Source organism: Leuciscus leuciscus (genome assembly GCF_965113295.1).
Source record: "Leuciscus leuciscus genome assembly, chromosome: 15".
In the NCBI taxonomy this organism is placed as follows: Eukaryota; Metazoa; Chordata; class Actinopteri; order Cypriniformes; family Leuciscidae; genus Leuciscus; species Leuciscus leuciscus.
In genome coordinates, this window is record NC_138739.1 from 16,900,629 (window position 1) to 16,918,763 (window position 18,135).

Below are 18,135 nucleotides of genomic sequence, written 5' to 3' on the forward strand. Positions count from 1 at the left end.
CGTTATGCTAGTGTGCAAACCACGACTTCAAGATCCAAGTTAATGTTATCATTTTATGGGTAACACCTGTGCTCTTTTATACTCCAATAAATTATCAAATGAATAATTAGATTGAACAATTTTAAAGGCTTTATTCCTGTTTTTAACAGCCTCTCTACACTCATCAGACCACCACCATGGTACCATTTTCTTCTTCTTTGCTCCAGATGATTTACCTATTGTTTCCTCTGCTGACTCATGTATTATGTTAATAATCATATTATTCAACTCCTCAATGTCGTCACTCAAATTTGGCATGACTTCAATTAATTTCCTGCTTGTTTTAAAATTATAAAGCCCCCAATTGGCCTTTTTCGTTTTCTTCTTTACGGCGGATCACAAACTAAAAACGAGCATTACCGCCACCTGCTGTTTGGACTAGACGATTATCTTTTTTCTTCTTTTGACAAGAAGACAATACAATACACAATATGCATTAGGAAGTTAATTGCAGAAATACAGAAAATGACAAGGAAAATAAAAGACAAGGTAAGAATATAGATAAAAATCACTGTGCTCTACACCTTGGTGCAACGGTCTATACAAATAGGCTAAATAATCACAAAAGAATAATATAATTCTAATGATAACAACAATAACAAATTCTTTTATATTTCTCACAGTGTTTCTGTGTGTAATTGATTTCAATTACAATTAATTATTAGAACACGCAACAAACTCAGTCATCTGGGGCGGCAGTGGCTCAGTGGTTCATGTAGGTTGTCTACAAACCGAAAGGTTGGTGGTTCAATCCCCGGTTCCACCTGACCAAGTGTCGAGGTGTCCTTGAGCAAGACACCTAACCTCAGCTGCTCCCGACGAGCTGGATGGCGCCCTGCATGGCTGACACCGCTGTCGGTGTATGAATGGGTGAGTGAATGGGTGAATGTGAGGCTATGTAAAGCGCTTTGGTGGCCATAGGTCTGTGAAAGCGCTATATAAATGCAGTCCATTTACCATATCTAATTAATTACTTGACAACCCCAAAACATCTTAGAAAAAAGTATGGAGTGAATTCAATTGACATATCAGACAGTGAATGTTCTTCATAAATACATTGAGCGAAAATACAGATCATTGTTTTATGGTTAAACAAATAATAAGTTTGTTAATATATTTAGTAAATAAGAATACAATTAATATAATTTGTATAAGTAATTGGCAGTATTTTTCTAATTTTGAACATTTTACATAAACTTGCATTTTTTGTGTGTGTAATTAGTTAATTCACTGCTGATGTGCTACTTGTGTGTGCCATTGTTGTGACAATTTAGAATTCCTTTTATCTAATTTTAAATTCAATTCCTTGAATTGAACAGAATTGAAAATTAATTATTAAAGGGCACCTATTATATCCCTTTTTACAAGATGTAATATTGGTCTTGGGTGTCCCCAGAATGCATTTGTGAAGTTTCAGCACAAAATACCCCACAGTTAATTTATTATAACCATTTGAAAATGTCATTTTTGGGGCCTGTTTTAAAAAGAGCTGTTTTGGAGTGTACCACCTTAAATGTTAATGAGCTGCATATCCCCGCCCTGCTGCTGGACCCAGATGATGAAGAGACACGAATGAGAATGGACCTCGGAATGGTTATTTGATACATTTATGTACTTACAAAGTTTTAATCGCGTCCCCTTTGCAATTATGGATGTGCAACACACACACACACGAACTGTGATAACGTTCGCGCAATTTTTTGAAACTACACACACACACACACACACACACACACACACACACACACACACACACACACACACACACACACACACACACACACACACAAGTACTGTGATAACGTTTGCTAAGTACAAACGATTTATTTATTTTTTTCTTAAGGGGAGGGAGATAGACGTTTATATACTGTCTATGGAGACCTTAATTTATTTACATTTGTAATTGCTGCAAAAATGATAGCCTAAGTGACATAAAACTGTCTGACGTTGTTTGCTGAGACATCTATGACGCATTTGTTGTTGAACTGGCTGACATCGATTGAAATGACTATTTGCTCAAAAATCATAAAATACACTTCTGGAGGTGACGTTGAAACGCGAACTGTATGATCCACACTTGATTAACTTTGACCCTCGTTCACTAAACAGTCAGTCAGAAAATGAAGGAAGTTTAAGTGGCGCCGTTTCTTCATAAATAAAATCCACCCGCTGCGTTTTCAGTGGCTCTGATGTCAGTGAAGACTACTATGTCCATTCTTAAATTCCACAACAGAACACCTAAGTTACACTTCTTATGAGACATTACACACCGGCTGTCGTTGAAACAATGGAGGATGCAGATCACCGAGGGCGGGGTCTATGCCAAAACCAGACTGTCAATCAAACCGCGTCGGTGGGGCTTAGCGCATTTCTACGTCACAGTGAGGGAAATCTAGAACAGGGCGTTCTGAGACAGTGCTTGTGATTTATTGAGATAGTAAAAAAAAACTACTGGGTGGATTTTTATCATTCTAGCCCTCAATTGGGCCTTGGGGTCTATATGACCCCAAGCGACTTTTCTTTAATAAAAAAAAATGGTTCCCTTCATCTCAGTGGAATTAAATTTTGTCACTTTTTCTACATTACCTATCTATACACACAGAAAAAAACTGGGCTTGATTCGGTCGTTCTAAAGGTATGTAAAAATTTTTTTTTACAAATCTGTCCCTTGGGGTCAATATGACCCCACATTGAAATGAATGGGAAAATCGAAGAAAAAATGTTTTTTATTTTTCATTTGTCAAAAAAAATCTATAAATCCAGAATAAATCTGAAAATTTCAATACCACAATGAAGTCCTGGTACTAGAGCACAAATGAAATGTGGAACAAACATGACCACTTGCACACACACATGTTCGCGCACACAAACACACACACAGGTCTGACTCCAAAAGAAAGCATTTTTATAGAAATTGACAAATAAAATCAATAATTCCAGCATAAATCTGAAAATTCTCACACATAAATGAAGGCCTGGTACTAGAGCACTAATGTAATGTGGAATGAACATTATCACAGACACATATGCGCCCACACAGACACAGACAAAAATACACACATAGACAGAGAAAGGGTGTGACTGCAATAGAGAGCATTTTTACTGAAATTGTGAAATAAAATCAATAATTTCTGCATAAATCTAAAAAATTTCACACATAATTGAAGGTATGGTATGAGAGCACAAATGCAACGTGGAAAGAACATGACTACACACAGATCAAATACACACAGAGAGACAAACACAAACAAACAATAAAGATATTATTGCAAATTTATATAGCATTATTGCAATAACAAGACACTTCAAAAGACCTCAAACAACAACAAAAAACATTTCTAAACTTTGACAAAATACTGATTTAATGTATTTTAAAATGTTTAAATATGTAATTCATTAAAAAAGCTATTATAAGAACATTAAGTCACATCCAGAAAAATGAATGGATCTCTATGGGGCCTCTGCTGGAAGTATATGGTAATTACACTTTGTGGCTAAAACTATATTAGCTACAAAAAAACATCTAACCAGCAGATGGCAGAATTATGCATCTAACACCTAGATCAATATCCAGAAACAACTCATTGTTAAATTTGATCATCATTAATGTTTTTTTCATAAAAAAATTATATTTCATATGTATGCTAAGGGTGTAGTTGAGGAATTTTGCAGTAAATAGGTAAAAAAGTACTTCATATCCCCCAAAACACAGCATTAATGAATAGATGAGAAGTAAACAAAAAAAAAAACATATATTATTTGTATAATTAAAAATGTATATTTTTTGTACAATTTCTCTATCAATTGTTGGGGTCATATAGACCCCAAAGACCAGATTTGTAAAAGGAAACGAAGACCTTATGAGGGCTAGGGTGGTTTTGCTCACACACTGCCAACACACATTTATGTTCAAACACCATGTAAAAGTGAATTTTGCATAATAGGTGCCCTTTAAATACCTAAAATAAAAAATAAAACAAAAAAGCCTTGGATGTTAGCTTGATAAAGTTATTTTAAAAATGTGGAAGGACGGAAGGATGGACAGACGCTCCTGTCTGCCTCGCTGCCTGCTGTGAGTGTGTTTGCTCTGTGCTGTAAGCTCCGTCTTAGCCTCGTATTTTCCTTGTTTTGAACCATCATCTACTACAATTACTAGTTGTTTATACTACTACTAAATACAGCTTACCCAACATCGCTAGCTTCCGTTACTACTAGCACAGCACGCTAGTAATTCGCTAGCCTGTAAACGCGCGCCACCCGTGTGCGCTCAGCTATTTTTATTTATTTATTTTCTCTCGCGCGCTCGCGCCTTTGAGTTCATAAAAGCTCAGGTGAGTAAGAAACACTCAACAAACACGGTGAGTAATGTCTTGTCCTGTTATTATCATGCGTCGCGTCTGAATACGTTGTTGTTTTTGGAGCTCTATCGATTTGATTTATAATTCTTGATTTTTCTCGCTGCCTGCTGTGAGTGTGTCTGCTTCGGTGCTGTAAGCTCCGTCTTAGCCTCGTATTTCCTTGTTTTGAACCATCATTTACTACAATTTCTAGTTGTTTATATTACTACTAAATACAGCTTACCCAACCCTGACATCGCTAGCTTACGTTACTACTAGCACAACACGCTAGTAATTCGCTAGCCTGTAAACGCGCCACCCGTGTGCGCTCAGCTATTTTTATTTATTTATTTTCTCTCGCGCGCTCGCGCCTTTGAGTTCAGAAAAGCTCAGGTGAGTAAGAAACACTCAACAAACACGGTGAGTAATGTCTTGTCCTGTTATTATCATGCGTTGCGTCTGAATGCGTTGTTGTTTTTGGAGCTCTATCGGTTTGATTTATAATTCTTGATTTTTCTCTTTAAACTCGCTTACAACGAACATTTTCTACTTTTCCTCACTGAGAAGCACTAATGTTACTGCTCAAACCTCATTGTTACAACGCGGACTGTTGAGCAGACGCGTCTCAAGCCTATTAGTGATCCAACGCTGCATACTCTTAAAGGTTACGTCCGTGGATCACGGCTGAACGCGTCTTCTCCACACTCACTTATAAACAAACATTTTTTTTTTTTTTTTTTTTTTTTTTTTTGCCTATCGTGCGTCTACTCTACACCCCTACCACTAAAAAACCTAAAAAAAAACTCCGTGCGTTCCTCAGCATCGGTCGAAATCAGCCATGGTCTCGTTCACTCCGGCTCCAACACGCCACCATGAAGCCTGGGTGGTTCCGCAGCGGAAGACGCGAGTCAGGTTTAGACCAAGACTTTCTCCGACCCTCCCGGTTTTCGAGTTATCGACACAAAACCGCTTCTCCCCTCTACGCGAAACAGAACGCGATGCTGTGATCATCGGCGATTCCATCGTTCGGCATGTACACGCTACGTTAGGTAAAAGTAAGGTGCAAAGTCACTGCTTTCCTGGTGCTCGTGTTTCTGAAATCGCTGCTCGCGTTCCCGAGATCCTGAACGGTGACAAGCGCGTCGGAACTGTGGTCCTGCACGCGGGAGTGAACGACATCAGGCTGCGCCAGACGGAGATTCTGAAGAAAGACTTCAGGAATCTAATCGATACGGTACGCAGCACATCGCCTGAAACAACGATCATTGTGTCAGGACCGCTTCCCACGTACCGACTAGGGCATGAAAAGTTCAGCAGATTATTTGCGCTAAATGAATGGTTAATGTCATGGTGCAATGAGCAGAAACTGCTCTTTGTAAATAATTGGAATCTGTTTTGGGAGCGTCCTAGGCTTTTCCGTGCTGATGGCTTACACCCAAGCAGATTCGGAGCGGATCTTCTGTCAGATAACATCTCCAAAATGTTAAATACCCTTTGACTAGTAACCAAAAGTCCAAATCATAGTCTCTGCTGCACCAATTCAACTGATATAAATACTAGTGTAGAACATTGCATAGAAACCGTGTCTATTCCTCGTTTAGTGAGATCAAATAATAAATCTAATGCAGGATCTAGGAAAAATCTAATTGTTATTAAAACAGAAAATGTTGCTATTAGTAAACAAAAACTATTTCTAAAGCTAGGTCTTCTAAACATTAGATCACTCACACCTAAGGCAGTTATTGTAAATGAAATAGTCACAGATAATAGCTTCGATATACTTTGCCTTACTGAAACCTGGCTTAAACCAAATGATTATTTCGGTATTAATGAGTCTACTCCTCCTGGATACTGTTATAAGCATGAGCCCCGTCTGATTGGTCGTGGCGGAGGTGTTGCAACCATTTATAAAGATATTCTAAATGTTACCCAGAAAACGGGTTATAAGTTTATTTCATTTGAAGTACTTGTACTAAATGTTACGCTCTTAGATGTTAGAAAAACATCCCTATTATCTCTAGCCTTGGCTACCGTATATAGACCGCCAGGGCCTTACGCTGATTTCCTAAAAGAGTTTGCAGATTTTCTCTCAGACCTATTAGTCAATGTCGATAAAGCACTAATTGTTGGAGATTTTAACATACACGTAGATAATCCAAATGATGCGTTAGGAGCTGCGTTTACAGATGTATTAAATTCATTTGGGGTCAAGCAAAACGTCACCGGACCAACACATCGTCTTAATCATACACTCGATTTAATTATATCACATGGAACCGATCCAACCGATATAGATATCATTCCACAAAGTGATGAAGTCACTGATCACTACATGGTAACTTGCATATTACGTACTGCTGTAATATGTCATGCGGCGTCGCGTTATCAACCAGGCAGAACAATCCTCCCATCCACCATAGATAATTTCTCAAATTGCTTATCTAATGTCTCAGCTGCTGCCTGAACCCAAACAAACAGATGAACTAGAAGAACTAACTAGCACTATGAGCACCATTCTCTCTAGAACATTGGATGTGGTTGCACCTATTAAATTAAAAAAGGTCAGAGAGAAAAATAAAGCACCATGGTATAACAATACTACGCATGTTTTAAAGAGAGAAACCCGTATTTTTACAAACTAATTTAGAGGTCTTTAGAATCGCGTGGAAAGACAGTATGTCACGTTATAAAAAGGCCCTAAAAGCGGCCAGGGCTGAGCACCTCCGCAAACTAATAGAAAACAACCAAAACAATCCAAGGTTTTTATTTAACACCGTGGCTAGACTAACAAATAAACAGACGTCACCCGAACAAAATATCCCGTTACAGTTCAGTAGTAATGATTTCATGAACTTCTTCACTGAGAAAATAGAAAGCATCAGAACCACAATTGTAAACGTTCAATCTTCAATCGCGCCTTATAATTCAGCTTCAATTATCACCCCGAAAGAACAATTACAGTGCTTTACAACTATAGAACAAAAAGAGTTAAATAAACTTATCACTTCATCTAAAACAACAACATGTTTATTAGATCCTATACCAACTAAACTACTGAAAGAAGTGTTACCTGTAGTGGAAGATCCTCTCCTCAATATTATTAACTCGTCTTTATCTTTAGGTCATGTTCCAAGAACATTTAAACTGGCAGTTAAAAACCTCTCATTAAGAAACCACAATTAGATCATAATAATCTAGCAAATTATAGACCCATTTCAAATCTTCCATTTATGTCTAAAATATTAGAAAAAGTGGTGTCCGCTCAACTGGGCTCTTTCTTGCAACAAAATGAGATCTATGAAAAGTTTCAGTCTGGATTCAGACCGCATCATAGCACTGAAACTGCGCTCGTTAAAATCACAAATGATTTACTTTTAGCTTCTGACCAAGGCTGTATCTCAATACTAGTTTTTACTTGATCTTAGTGCTGCGTTCGATACTATAGATCATACATTACTCTTAGATCGACTACAAAATTATACTGGTGTTCAAGGACAAGCACTAAGCTGGTTCAAATCATACCTATCTGACCGCTACCATTTTGTCTATTTAAATGGAGAAAAATCGATCATAACTCCAGTAAACTATGGAGTGCCGCAGGGATCTGTGTTAGGCCCTCTGTTATTTTCAATATATATGATGCCACTTGGAAATATTATAAGGAAACATGGAATTAGTTTCCATTGTTATGCTGATGACACTCAAATATATATTTCATCACGGCCGGATGAAAACGCAAAATTTTCCAAATTGACAGAGTGTGTTAAAGATATAAAAGATTGGATGACCCGTAATTTTCTTTTATTAAATCCAGACAAGACAGAGGTAATACTTATCGGTTCAAAAAACCGCCCACAAAACATCGCACAATACAACTTTAACATCATAGGATGTCCTGTTACTTTATCCTCTACAGTAAAAGACCTGGGTGTCATACTCGATTGCAACCTGTCTTTTGAAAATCATATTTCATATGTTACAAAAACAGCATTTTTCCACCTTAGAAACATTGCTAAGCTACGTAATATGCTATCAGTTTCTGATGCAGAAAAGTTAGTTCATGCATTCATGACCTCGAGACTGGATTACTGTAATGCTTTACTAGCTGGTTGTCCTGCATCCTCAATAAACAAGCTACAGTTAGTCCAAAATGCCGCCGCTAGAGTTCTTACGAGATCAAGAAAATATGATCATATAACACCGATTTTATCATCACTGCATTGGTTACCTATAAAGTTCCGTATTAATTACAAGGTATTGCTACTGACCTATAAAGCCCTAAACGGCTTAGCTCCAGTCTATTTAACGGATCTTTTATCACCCTATAATCCATCGCGCTCTTTAAGATCACTAAATTCAAGGCTTTTGGTCATACCTAGGATATCCAGAACCACCAAAGGAGGGAGAGCATTCTCACATTTGGCTCCAAAACTCTGGAATAGTCTTCCTGATACTGTTCGTTGCTCAGACTCGCTCTCCCAGTTTAAAACTAGATTAAAGTCGCATCTCTTCAGCCAGGCATTCATATAATCCTACAGTTCAAACTACAATCCGGCCTCTAGCTCATAAATGCCAGAGGAGAACTGGCCCCCGACTGAGCCTGGGTTCTCCCAAGGTTTTTTTTTCTCCATTAGGTCACCTGATGGAGTTTTAGGACACCATTAGGTCACTTGATGAAGTTTTTCGGTTCCTTGCCACTGTTGCCTTTGGCTTGCTCAGTTGGGGATATTTTGGGGATATTTAATTTAATTTTATCAATCAATAAATTCCTCTTGAAACAAACTTTGTTGTATTATTTTAATTTAATACTGTGAAGCTGCTTTGATACAATCTGTATTGTGAAAAGCGCTATACAAATAAACTTGACTTGACTTGACTTGACAGGCTGTGTCCAAATTCAGGGTCTACATCCTTCGGAGTACTCATTTGAAGGATGTTACGTCACAGCGCCGTGACGACAAGCGGCAACATTCTAATCTGAAAAATGAAGCCTACCCGGAAGTGCGAAAAACTGCAATACATCGAAAATCCGCTAGGGGCAGGTCCCAAAAGGGAGCAAATGTCCATACACCCCCATGTTAAAATATCCGTTTTCACAGCATAAATTCATGTTTTTACAGGTTGGTCCCATGGACTTTTATTGTATTTTTCGATAGGTTCCGAGTGCCTGACAACTGTGAGGGGGGTGAATTTTTTTCTAACTCGTTAGTTTAGATCGTATTTAGATATAAAATGTATGACAAATAAGGGCGCGATTGACTGCTTGATTGACAGCTGACAACGAGCATAGGCTGCGCCGAGTGGAATTCCTGAAATTTGACGTCTCGGCCATGATCTGACACAACAAATCATACCTGTAAGTTATCCTTTCTGAACATTTGTATTGAAATATGGCGCCGCCCATACCCCCCATAAACGGCCTCAAAACCGTTCTTCAGAAGTCTATGGGTGACGTCACAGACGCTTTGTCCATATTTTTTACAGTCTATGCGTGACGAAGGCTGTCCAAATTCGTAGGATCCATCAAATGCGGCCCACAAATAGGTCCTCCTTTTCCCCGAATTGGAAGGATGGGTGTGGTGGATCCTTTCCCGTCCTACCTATCCCATAATTCTTTTCGGCAGAGCGTAATGGCAGACGAAGCGAGCGGTAGCGGAGTGGGAGAGGAGTATGCTTTTCGATGTAAGTTTTTTAAAAACTGGCTTTTCAAAAAAATATATTTTTTCAGTGGTTGTCTAGTTAGGCATTTTGTTTTAGCGTTAAGCATTTTTTTACATTTGTACGTTTATATGTAAAAAAAAAAAAACATTACTTTCGTAAACTAGCTTCTTCCTTACTGCCTGTGTGAATATCCCCTTACACACAGCTAATTTGTTAGTGATTGAAGCTGTTTTTAACGCTTTTAGGGATGAAAGAGCAGACAGAAGTGTTTATAAAGCTCCGGGGAGAGAACGATGAGCTCTTCACCGGAGCAAAGAACTCTGCCACTGTGGGATGGAGGTACAGGAATAAATCTATTTAGAAATCCCATTGTAATATCAAGGCAGTTTTGTTTCTTTTTTGTTTTGTGCAGTACAGATAACATTTCCTGCAGTCATTAAACAGCTGAAACATTTTTTTACTTCTCTTGTTTTGTCATTTTGTAGTATAATTCTGTACAGTATTGTTCCACAATTGTCGTTTTGATATCTGTGATTAACACAATTCCAATATTTTCTCTTTTTCTCCTACATTAGGATAGTTTTGGAGAAGATGGGCCTGTCTGGTACACCAGCCCAAGCAAAGAAAAAGTGGGACAATTTAAAAAAGAAATATAAAGTATGTCCATATATAGAAAATAATATTTTTGTTAGTAACAGTTAAAAAAAATCCTAGGTTTAAGCTTACATGTTTTGTGAACAGTTTAGATTTTTACTTGTCTTTTAGGAATGCAAGTATCCAGGGTCAGGAGAGGGAGGGAGTGGGAAGCCCACTGCTGCTACTTGGCCCTGGTTTGTCCAAATGGATGAGGTTTTAGGACATTTTTTCCATTGTTAGCTTCAGTTGTTTGAAATAAATTGTTTGAAAGAAATACTTCTCATTCATTGTATTTCTTTTTTATGTTCCATACTTTTCAAAGTAAAAGGAACATTTGTAAAGAAAATTAAGTGTATAATTATTTAATAACATTCAGAAAACAAAATTGAGGTAACAAAATTCAAGAACATACAGAAACTATTTACAGAACTATTTACAGGACAACAGATTTTAACAAATCACTGCAGGATTAATCTGAGTGACCAGGTATTGGACCATTTTTATGTTTAATTACAACGGGAGTCCCTGGCAGTGTTGCTGGAGCCGCTGAAAGGATGAGAGACATGGATGGAGTGCAGCAGGGATCCGTGGCTGGTCCTCTGGTTGGGGAGTGAAACATCACAGGGTGGTCTGCAGAGAGCTTCAGGATGTCTCCTCCCATTGTCCACTACATCGTCCACCAGCAGGGTTTGCAGAGCGACTCAATCAACGGCTGTCACATCTGTAACATGCATTAATAAATATGTAAACAGGAGAAATTGAATCCAATCCTTTCATGACAAAGTACTTTTTAAATAAGATATTAAAGTTATTGTTTACTTGCTTGTTAAAGGTAGTCATGACCTGGTGGTACAACCTCCAGGGCAGACACCTCAGCACAGAGTTGGTCCCGCCACTGAGCACTGCTGACGGCCTCCATGTCAGCCTCCCCCTCATCTTCCTCCACATCGTCCTCAGGCTCATCCTCAGGTGCCAACACGTCTCCGGCACTGAGGCAGATGTTGTGGAGGATGGTGCATGCTGTCACAACCTGCAATAGCATATATAAATTTAGTATATTGTGATATTGAAAAAAAAATATTTAATATAACACTGGCTGGTAACTTACATGAGGAACAAAGGTGTAGTGCACCTCCAGCGCTTGCAGGAAGATGGACCGGAACCTTGTCTTCATCATTCCAAAAGCACGCTCTATAATGGAGCGTGCCCTGGAATGATGGCTGTTAAAGCGCTGGGCTCCCACACCTTGCACCTGCCTCTTGTAAGGAGTGATGAGGGGGAGAGGCCGTTGGAGGCATGGATATCCTCCATCGGCCAAGATGAAATGCCCTGGAGGAGGGTAGGATGACTGAGCGTACAGTGGGCTGTGGCGGAGCACCCTGGAGTCGTGCACCGATCCAGGCCAGCCCACGTACGTATCGATGAAGCGGCCCTGATGGTCACAAACAGCCTGAAGGATTATGGATGGAAACAGTTTCCTGTTTCTGTAGCACTGACCATCAGGGCCGCTCGGAGGCTTGATGCGGATGTGACAGCCGTCGATGGCACCTGCAGCTTTGATAAAAGCTCTGTGGCGTGCCAGCCCTGCAAACCCGCGGGACACTTCTTCCAGGTGCTCCGGGGTCTTCGGGAGGAAGATGACCTTGTGGCGAATGGCCACCACCTCCTCAGTCACTCGGTGGACAATGTAGTGGACGGTGGACCGGGGCATCCCAAACACTCTTGAGACCACCCTGTAGGATGCTCCACAGGCCAACCAGAAGAGAAACACCAGGGTCTCTATTGTAGCACCCCACCCATGTCTTCTCTCCTGGTTCAGGAGGTTCTGCAACACTGCCAGAGACTCCCTGCTCAGCCGAAAGTCTGGTCGGGGATCTTCCTGGCTGAAGAAACGGTCCAAAACTGGGACACTCAGGTTAATCCTGCAGTAACGGGGTCTGGTCTGGTTAAGGAAAAGTAGAGAACAAATACATAATATAATTAGTACATTAGAATAAGTGTTTAACAGATAAAAGCATTATTCTAACTTAAGACAAATTTAAATATCAAAACTCCAATTATTTTTTAATACAATGCACATTATACATATTACATGAATAATTATATACATACTTGGTTTGTTTAAAGAAAGTTTACTGCACACAACGGCTGCCACATATTTTATTTATTTATTTACTCAAGCGCCCGAGGGCATAATCAGGTTCATTTGAACAACAGGCTTATTTCCATAGCAATGGAGTATGAAATCTATACAGAACACTGGAATATAGTCAACATTTCAAAACCTTTGGCGATTTTAGGGGATTATTAATATTCAATTTTAGTTTTACAAGTCCTCAAAAAGTACCTAGGCTTGAGTTTGTCCACTTAACAGAACATCTGGAAAACATTTCAGAAACGCGAGATCAAGAAACTAACTGGAAATTAAAATAATAACAGGCCTTATTCATTCCATTTATAAACACGTTACTGCCTATGCCTAACTGTGCGTTCACACCGGACGCGAATAGCGCGTCAAATTCAAAAAGACGCCTATACCGCGTCTAGTGATACGCTTGACCACTTTGTATCAATTCGCGCGTCCAGAGCGAAATTGACGCGCGTAAAAACAAAAGTTTGAAGCGAAATTTTGTCCGGTGTGAACGCACCATTAAAGGCTATGCGTGTGATGTGATAATGAGAACATATTTGCCTCTGTCCTTTTCTCTTCAGAGAACCTGTTGCTATCCACCGAACCAATGTTGTGGTTCTAACGGCACTGAACTTGAATGTCAAGGCCGAACACCACTAGGCTATTTTAGTAATCACACAATAACTTGACAATTTAATTAAAATGTTATATCAATATAGGCCTACATATTATTCTTTCTTTTTTATTTTATGGGAATTTCCTGGTAAAATTAAGGTAAAAAATATATGATTTTATATTTTATTTTGCCTTTCCACGGACCACCTGCAGTACCCTCACGGACCACAGTTTGGGAATAGCTGAGTAAGGAGGCTTCCCGAGGAGTCATGAGCGAGGATACACAGGTGTATCCTATGCGGAAGAGTTTTATCGACTTAAACGCACGTCTAATTCTCCTCCCCCTTCACATCGGTCACAATCATTTTAATTTATACTTTACCTTTGCCGTTTATATAAACCACACATCTCACATATTTCAACAGGGTATCTTGCTTTATTATTATTTATTATGAATTTCTTTAATAAACAAACTTCAACAACATAAGGGCAGATCCTCTGAGCGCTGCTGATGACGCGATGAAGTAACGCTTGAGTGATCAAGTATTCCAATGTCTAAAAAAAAGTTACATTCGATTCCTCCGTCCTTGCAGCCTTCCCTCGCATCCTACAGGAAGCGGAGCTGAGACGCGAGGAAAGGAAGCGAGGAAAGGAAACGAGGATGCACAAATAAGAAATGAGAAGCACCCTTAGACTTCTGCAAGGAGAGCGCCCCCTGCTGACCTCAATAATATCTTCTCCAGCAGCGACCTATAAAGTAAGCATTAAATATGCCAATGAATAAAAAAATAAATAATAATAATAATAAAAAAAATTTTTTAGCTGCAAACAGCGATCATCAGGCCTAAACCCCTGCACCACCACCATGCGGTAGCATTAGGGAAACTGTGCATGATGTATAATATGCATTTAAAGTAAAAGTACCATGTCAAAATCATTTTTATGCCACATTACTGGTGCCACTATGACCATGAACCACAACAGCCACAAAGACCCATGAGATCATTTAGTTAAATTTCACTGTAAAAAGTATATGACCAATAAGTTGCGCACAAAAAGTATTCTCGTCGCTTGATATACTTAAGATTGAGCCACTGTAGTCACTTGGACTATATTAACGATCTCTTTAATAACTTTTCTGGGCCAGCAAGTTTCGGTCACCTAGCAGCCTAAGGAGGAGTGATCCAGCACTCAGATTTCATCAAAAATATCTTAATTTGTGTCCCGAAGACGAACGAAGGTCTTACGCGGTTGGAACAACATGAGGGTGAGTAATTACTGACAGAATTTTCATTTTTGGGTGAACTAACCCTTTAAACTAATTGTATTAAACTTTTTTGACAGCGTCCTAAATGGTTCTATGCCTCTATTTTGTCATTCAAACTCTCTCTCTCTCTCTCTCTCTCTCTCTCTCTCTCTCTCTCTCTCTCTCTCTCTCTCTCTCTCTCTTTCTCTCTTTCTCTCTCTCTCTCTCTCTCTCTCTCTAAACCCCTAATCCCACTCTTTTTTCTATTATTATTATATATAATGTTATTATTATTGTTATTCGTTTTAATTAAACAACATTTATTTCTCTTTATTATTTTATGGGGACATAAATAGTGTATAATTAATATGAAAATATTGTTTAGTGCACTGTAAAAAATGATTTTTTGGTGAAGTAAATACTACTGAAAAAAAACAATGTAATTTACATGAAAAAGTTAGTTCAGGCAAGAATTTTAAAAAAACTAAGTAAATTCCATATCAGTACTTAATTCAAGCGAGTAGAAATGAAAGCGTAAATATCAACTCAATAAAATTAAGTAAAAATTACTCAACTTTTCTGATACTGGGGTTCCCATCATGCACTGGGCCTTGAATAATTAATGAGGTTCTTTTTTCACTGGTTTCCAGCTGTATTTACACTGTTTTATCATTGCTTTTGTTGTCAGGATTAGTAACTTGCCATTTTGTGACATTTTGAGTAAATTTTCTGCTCAAAATGACACATTCAAACACAAAAACGATCCATCAAATGTTACCGTCATTGTGTATTGTCTACCAAGTATTGAGGTCTTGGCATTCACATGATGCTTAACATCTGACATGATGTAGTATAAATTACTTAAATAATATAAGTAAAACACATACTATAAATGACTGGTATAATTCAATATTATTGTTTGAGTGAAATGTAATGTTAAGGAAATTTCAATTAAATCGATAATAATCAACCTTTTACTAGCCAAGTTAAAATGACTTATTTTCTTTGTTACTTTCACTTAACTAGGTTAAGTAAAGTTTACTTAATTCCATATTCCAAGTAAATTTAACTTAAAGATTTCTAATTAAAGCTACTGATAAATATGTTTAGGTTTTTACTTGGCAAATCTTTGTAAATTTACTATCATTTTCTGAGTGGAAAAAGTTGCCTAGCTTTTTTCAAGTAAATCCTACTCCAAATTGTTTTCAGTGTGTCATAAATTAATCTTACATTTTAAAGAAAACAAACATGTTGATGTGAAATATAGTACATTTTAAATTCATTCAGCCCTCATTTCCCAACATATCATCTTAATTTATTTTAAAATCAAACTGATTTTTAAAATATATGTGACACTTTTGTCAAATTTATTGTTAAGAGGAAAACCCCTTGAGATGTGACATCTCGTTTTCGAGGGGACCTCAGGAAAAACATACTTCACATACATACATACATACATACATACATACAGAACAAAGACAAAAGCTCTCCATCAAACCAAAACCATATCTTCCCCAATGCAACCATTATATATTAGACAATAAACAGGGTAGGTCATTTATATATACAATATAGAAGAGGGAGAGAGAGAGAAAAAAAACTTCCTGTTTCCCTTTTTGTCATAACTTCAATTCCTGGTAAATAAAAAAATAAATAGTCTGCTAATTTCTATAACAGTTACAGTCTACAAAAATAGGAACATGCTGCCATCTTGTGGTTATACTATTACATTTGATTTTGTTTATTTCCTTGAAACAGATAAAAATATCTGTCTGAATTTATTTTACACATAGAGAAATAGAATAAAATGTGGGGTTTTTTTGTACCGCACTTTCAGCTGGCTTTTTTTTAAAGGTATTTTTATAATCAGGTAATTCGATTTTTATTTACAGTTCATAGGGGGCCATATTAACAACAGTGTAGTTGAATAACAACAACCATTTGCTTTCATTTACACATTTTCACAACCAGAAAAATGAGGCTCTATTACAGGTTTTTCAAACATTGTATTATCAACTACACAGTGCACAACCAGAAGCAGAACATTTCAGCCTCCGATTTTTCATTTTATAAAACCTCTTCATGCATTCTTTGTAGTCCAAGGCCTCCTGATCTGGTCCATCGATGGCAAGTTTGCAACACACATCCAAGTGCCTCTTCTTTAGTATGTTGCGCAATGGTGTCTTAACCTTAAAAACAAAAACAAACAAAAAACATTAGAACATTAAGAAACTTATAGATACAGACAGGAATTGTGATTTGTCATACATAGGATTCTGTGAGACTGTGTTTGGATGTTATCAAATTGTTTTACATCTTAAGAAATTCATTAATCTGGTGCATTTTGAGAGTTCAAAATTAAGAGCTCCATCCCATGTTCAGTGTACAAATTGAACAAAGAAAAGTTGACTTGTACCTGAACTTTAAAGGGAACTAAACCCTCTTTTTAGATATGATTTAGTGTTTTAGTCTACATTACATTCACACTGATGTTTTACGAAGCCAAACAAGTAGAAAATAATAATAATAATAATAATAATTTAATAGTATTATTCCTATGACAATAATAGCCATATATTGTAAAACAAATGCACTGTAAAATAAATGAAAATGGCTTTTTCATAAGTATATTATTTAATGCTACAGTAGGGAAATTACAATACTTTTGCCTTAATCAACCCTTGCAAGAGATAAACCCTTGAGATTTTGATGGAAACCAGTTGAGTGTTTTATTTTGGGGGAAAACTTCCATTTCTGTGAATAGATAGACATTCTGAAACCACAGAGTCAGAGATTATATCAGTGTTTATATATTACAATATTGAGTGCAGAAAATAGCCTCTCCATGTCCGCAGTCTGGACAGGGGCTGTGAGGGCAATTGCAGCTGCAAGGCTCAGGGTGGGATACAGCTCAGAGGATTCTGGAGATACAAGCCACAGAAGCACCTCCTCCAGGGATTTGGTCTGAAGTAGAGCAAAGTGAGAAAAAGATACAATTATTCTTTAAAACTGTTTTGGTGTTGGTGGTACAGTTAGCAATTAGTATAGTACCTTCAGATCAGGACTTCTCACTCTCAGTCTGTAGGAGTCCCACTCTGACATATAATCAGACTCCCTCAGTCTTGGAAACTGCTCTGCCATTGTCCTCATCTCAACATCCCCATAGTCTGCAGAGTTTGTCAGAGTATGTCTGGGAGAGAACACACTGAACGCAGACAAACTGCTGGTGTTTGGGAATCAGCTATCAATGTTCTCAACCAGTGTAGTCAAAAATGGCTCCATCACTTGTAGAAGATTTTAACTAATGTCAATAAAACAGTTCTTGAGTACACATATACATTAATTCGTACAGTATGTCATACACTATAATACTTACAGTGTTTTTGAATCCCTCCTACATCATCTTTGAAATATGCAGGGATCTCATCCTGCAGAGGCTTCAGACCAGCATCTGATTGGAGCCATGCCTG

General features: G+C 37.9%; 1 protein-coding gene across 1 annotated transcript; it reads right to left on the minus strand.

Moving 5' to 3' along the window:
- Nucleotides 1–10,994: 10,994 nt before the first annotated feature.
- LOC309476199 (putative nuclease HARBI1) lies at nt 10,995–12,686 on the minus strand. Its single transcript, XM_082139448.1, has 3 exons — nt 11,782–12,686; nt 11,493–11,703; nt 10,995–11,394 (listed from the first exon to the last, which is right to left on the minus strand). The coding sequence occupies exons 1-2, from the start codon at nt 12,382–12,384 to the stop codon at nt 11,500–11,502; spliced, it is 807 nt and encodes a 268-aa protein (XP_081995574.1). The 5' UTR covers nt 12,385–12,686; the 3' UTR covers nt 10,995–11,394; nt 11,493–11,499.
- Between the last annotated feature and the right edge of the window lie 5,449 nt (nt 12,687–18,135).

Bases quoted from the DNA above. Each gene is read 5' to 3' on its own strand.
- LOC309476199 (XM_082139448.1), bottom strand. From the start codon at position 12,384: ATGCCCCGGTCCACCGTCCACTACATTGTCCACCGAGTGACTGAGGAG. The intron at 11,704-11,781 runs GTAAGTTACCAG...ATGCTATTGCAG, and splicing joins ACTACACCTTTGTTCCTCAT to GTTGTGACAGCATGCACCAT.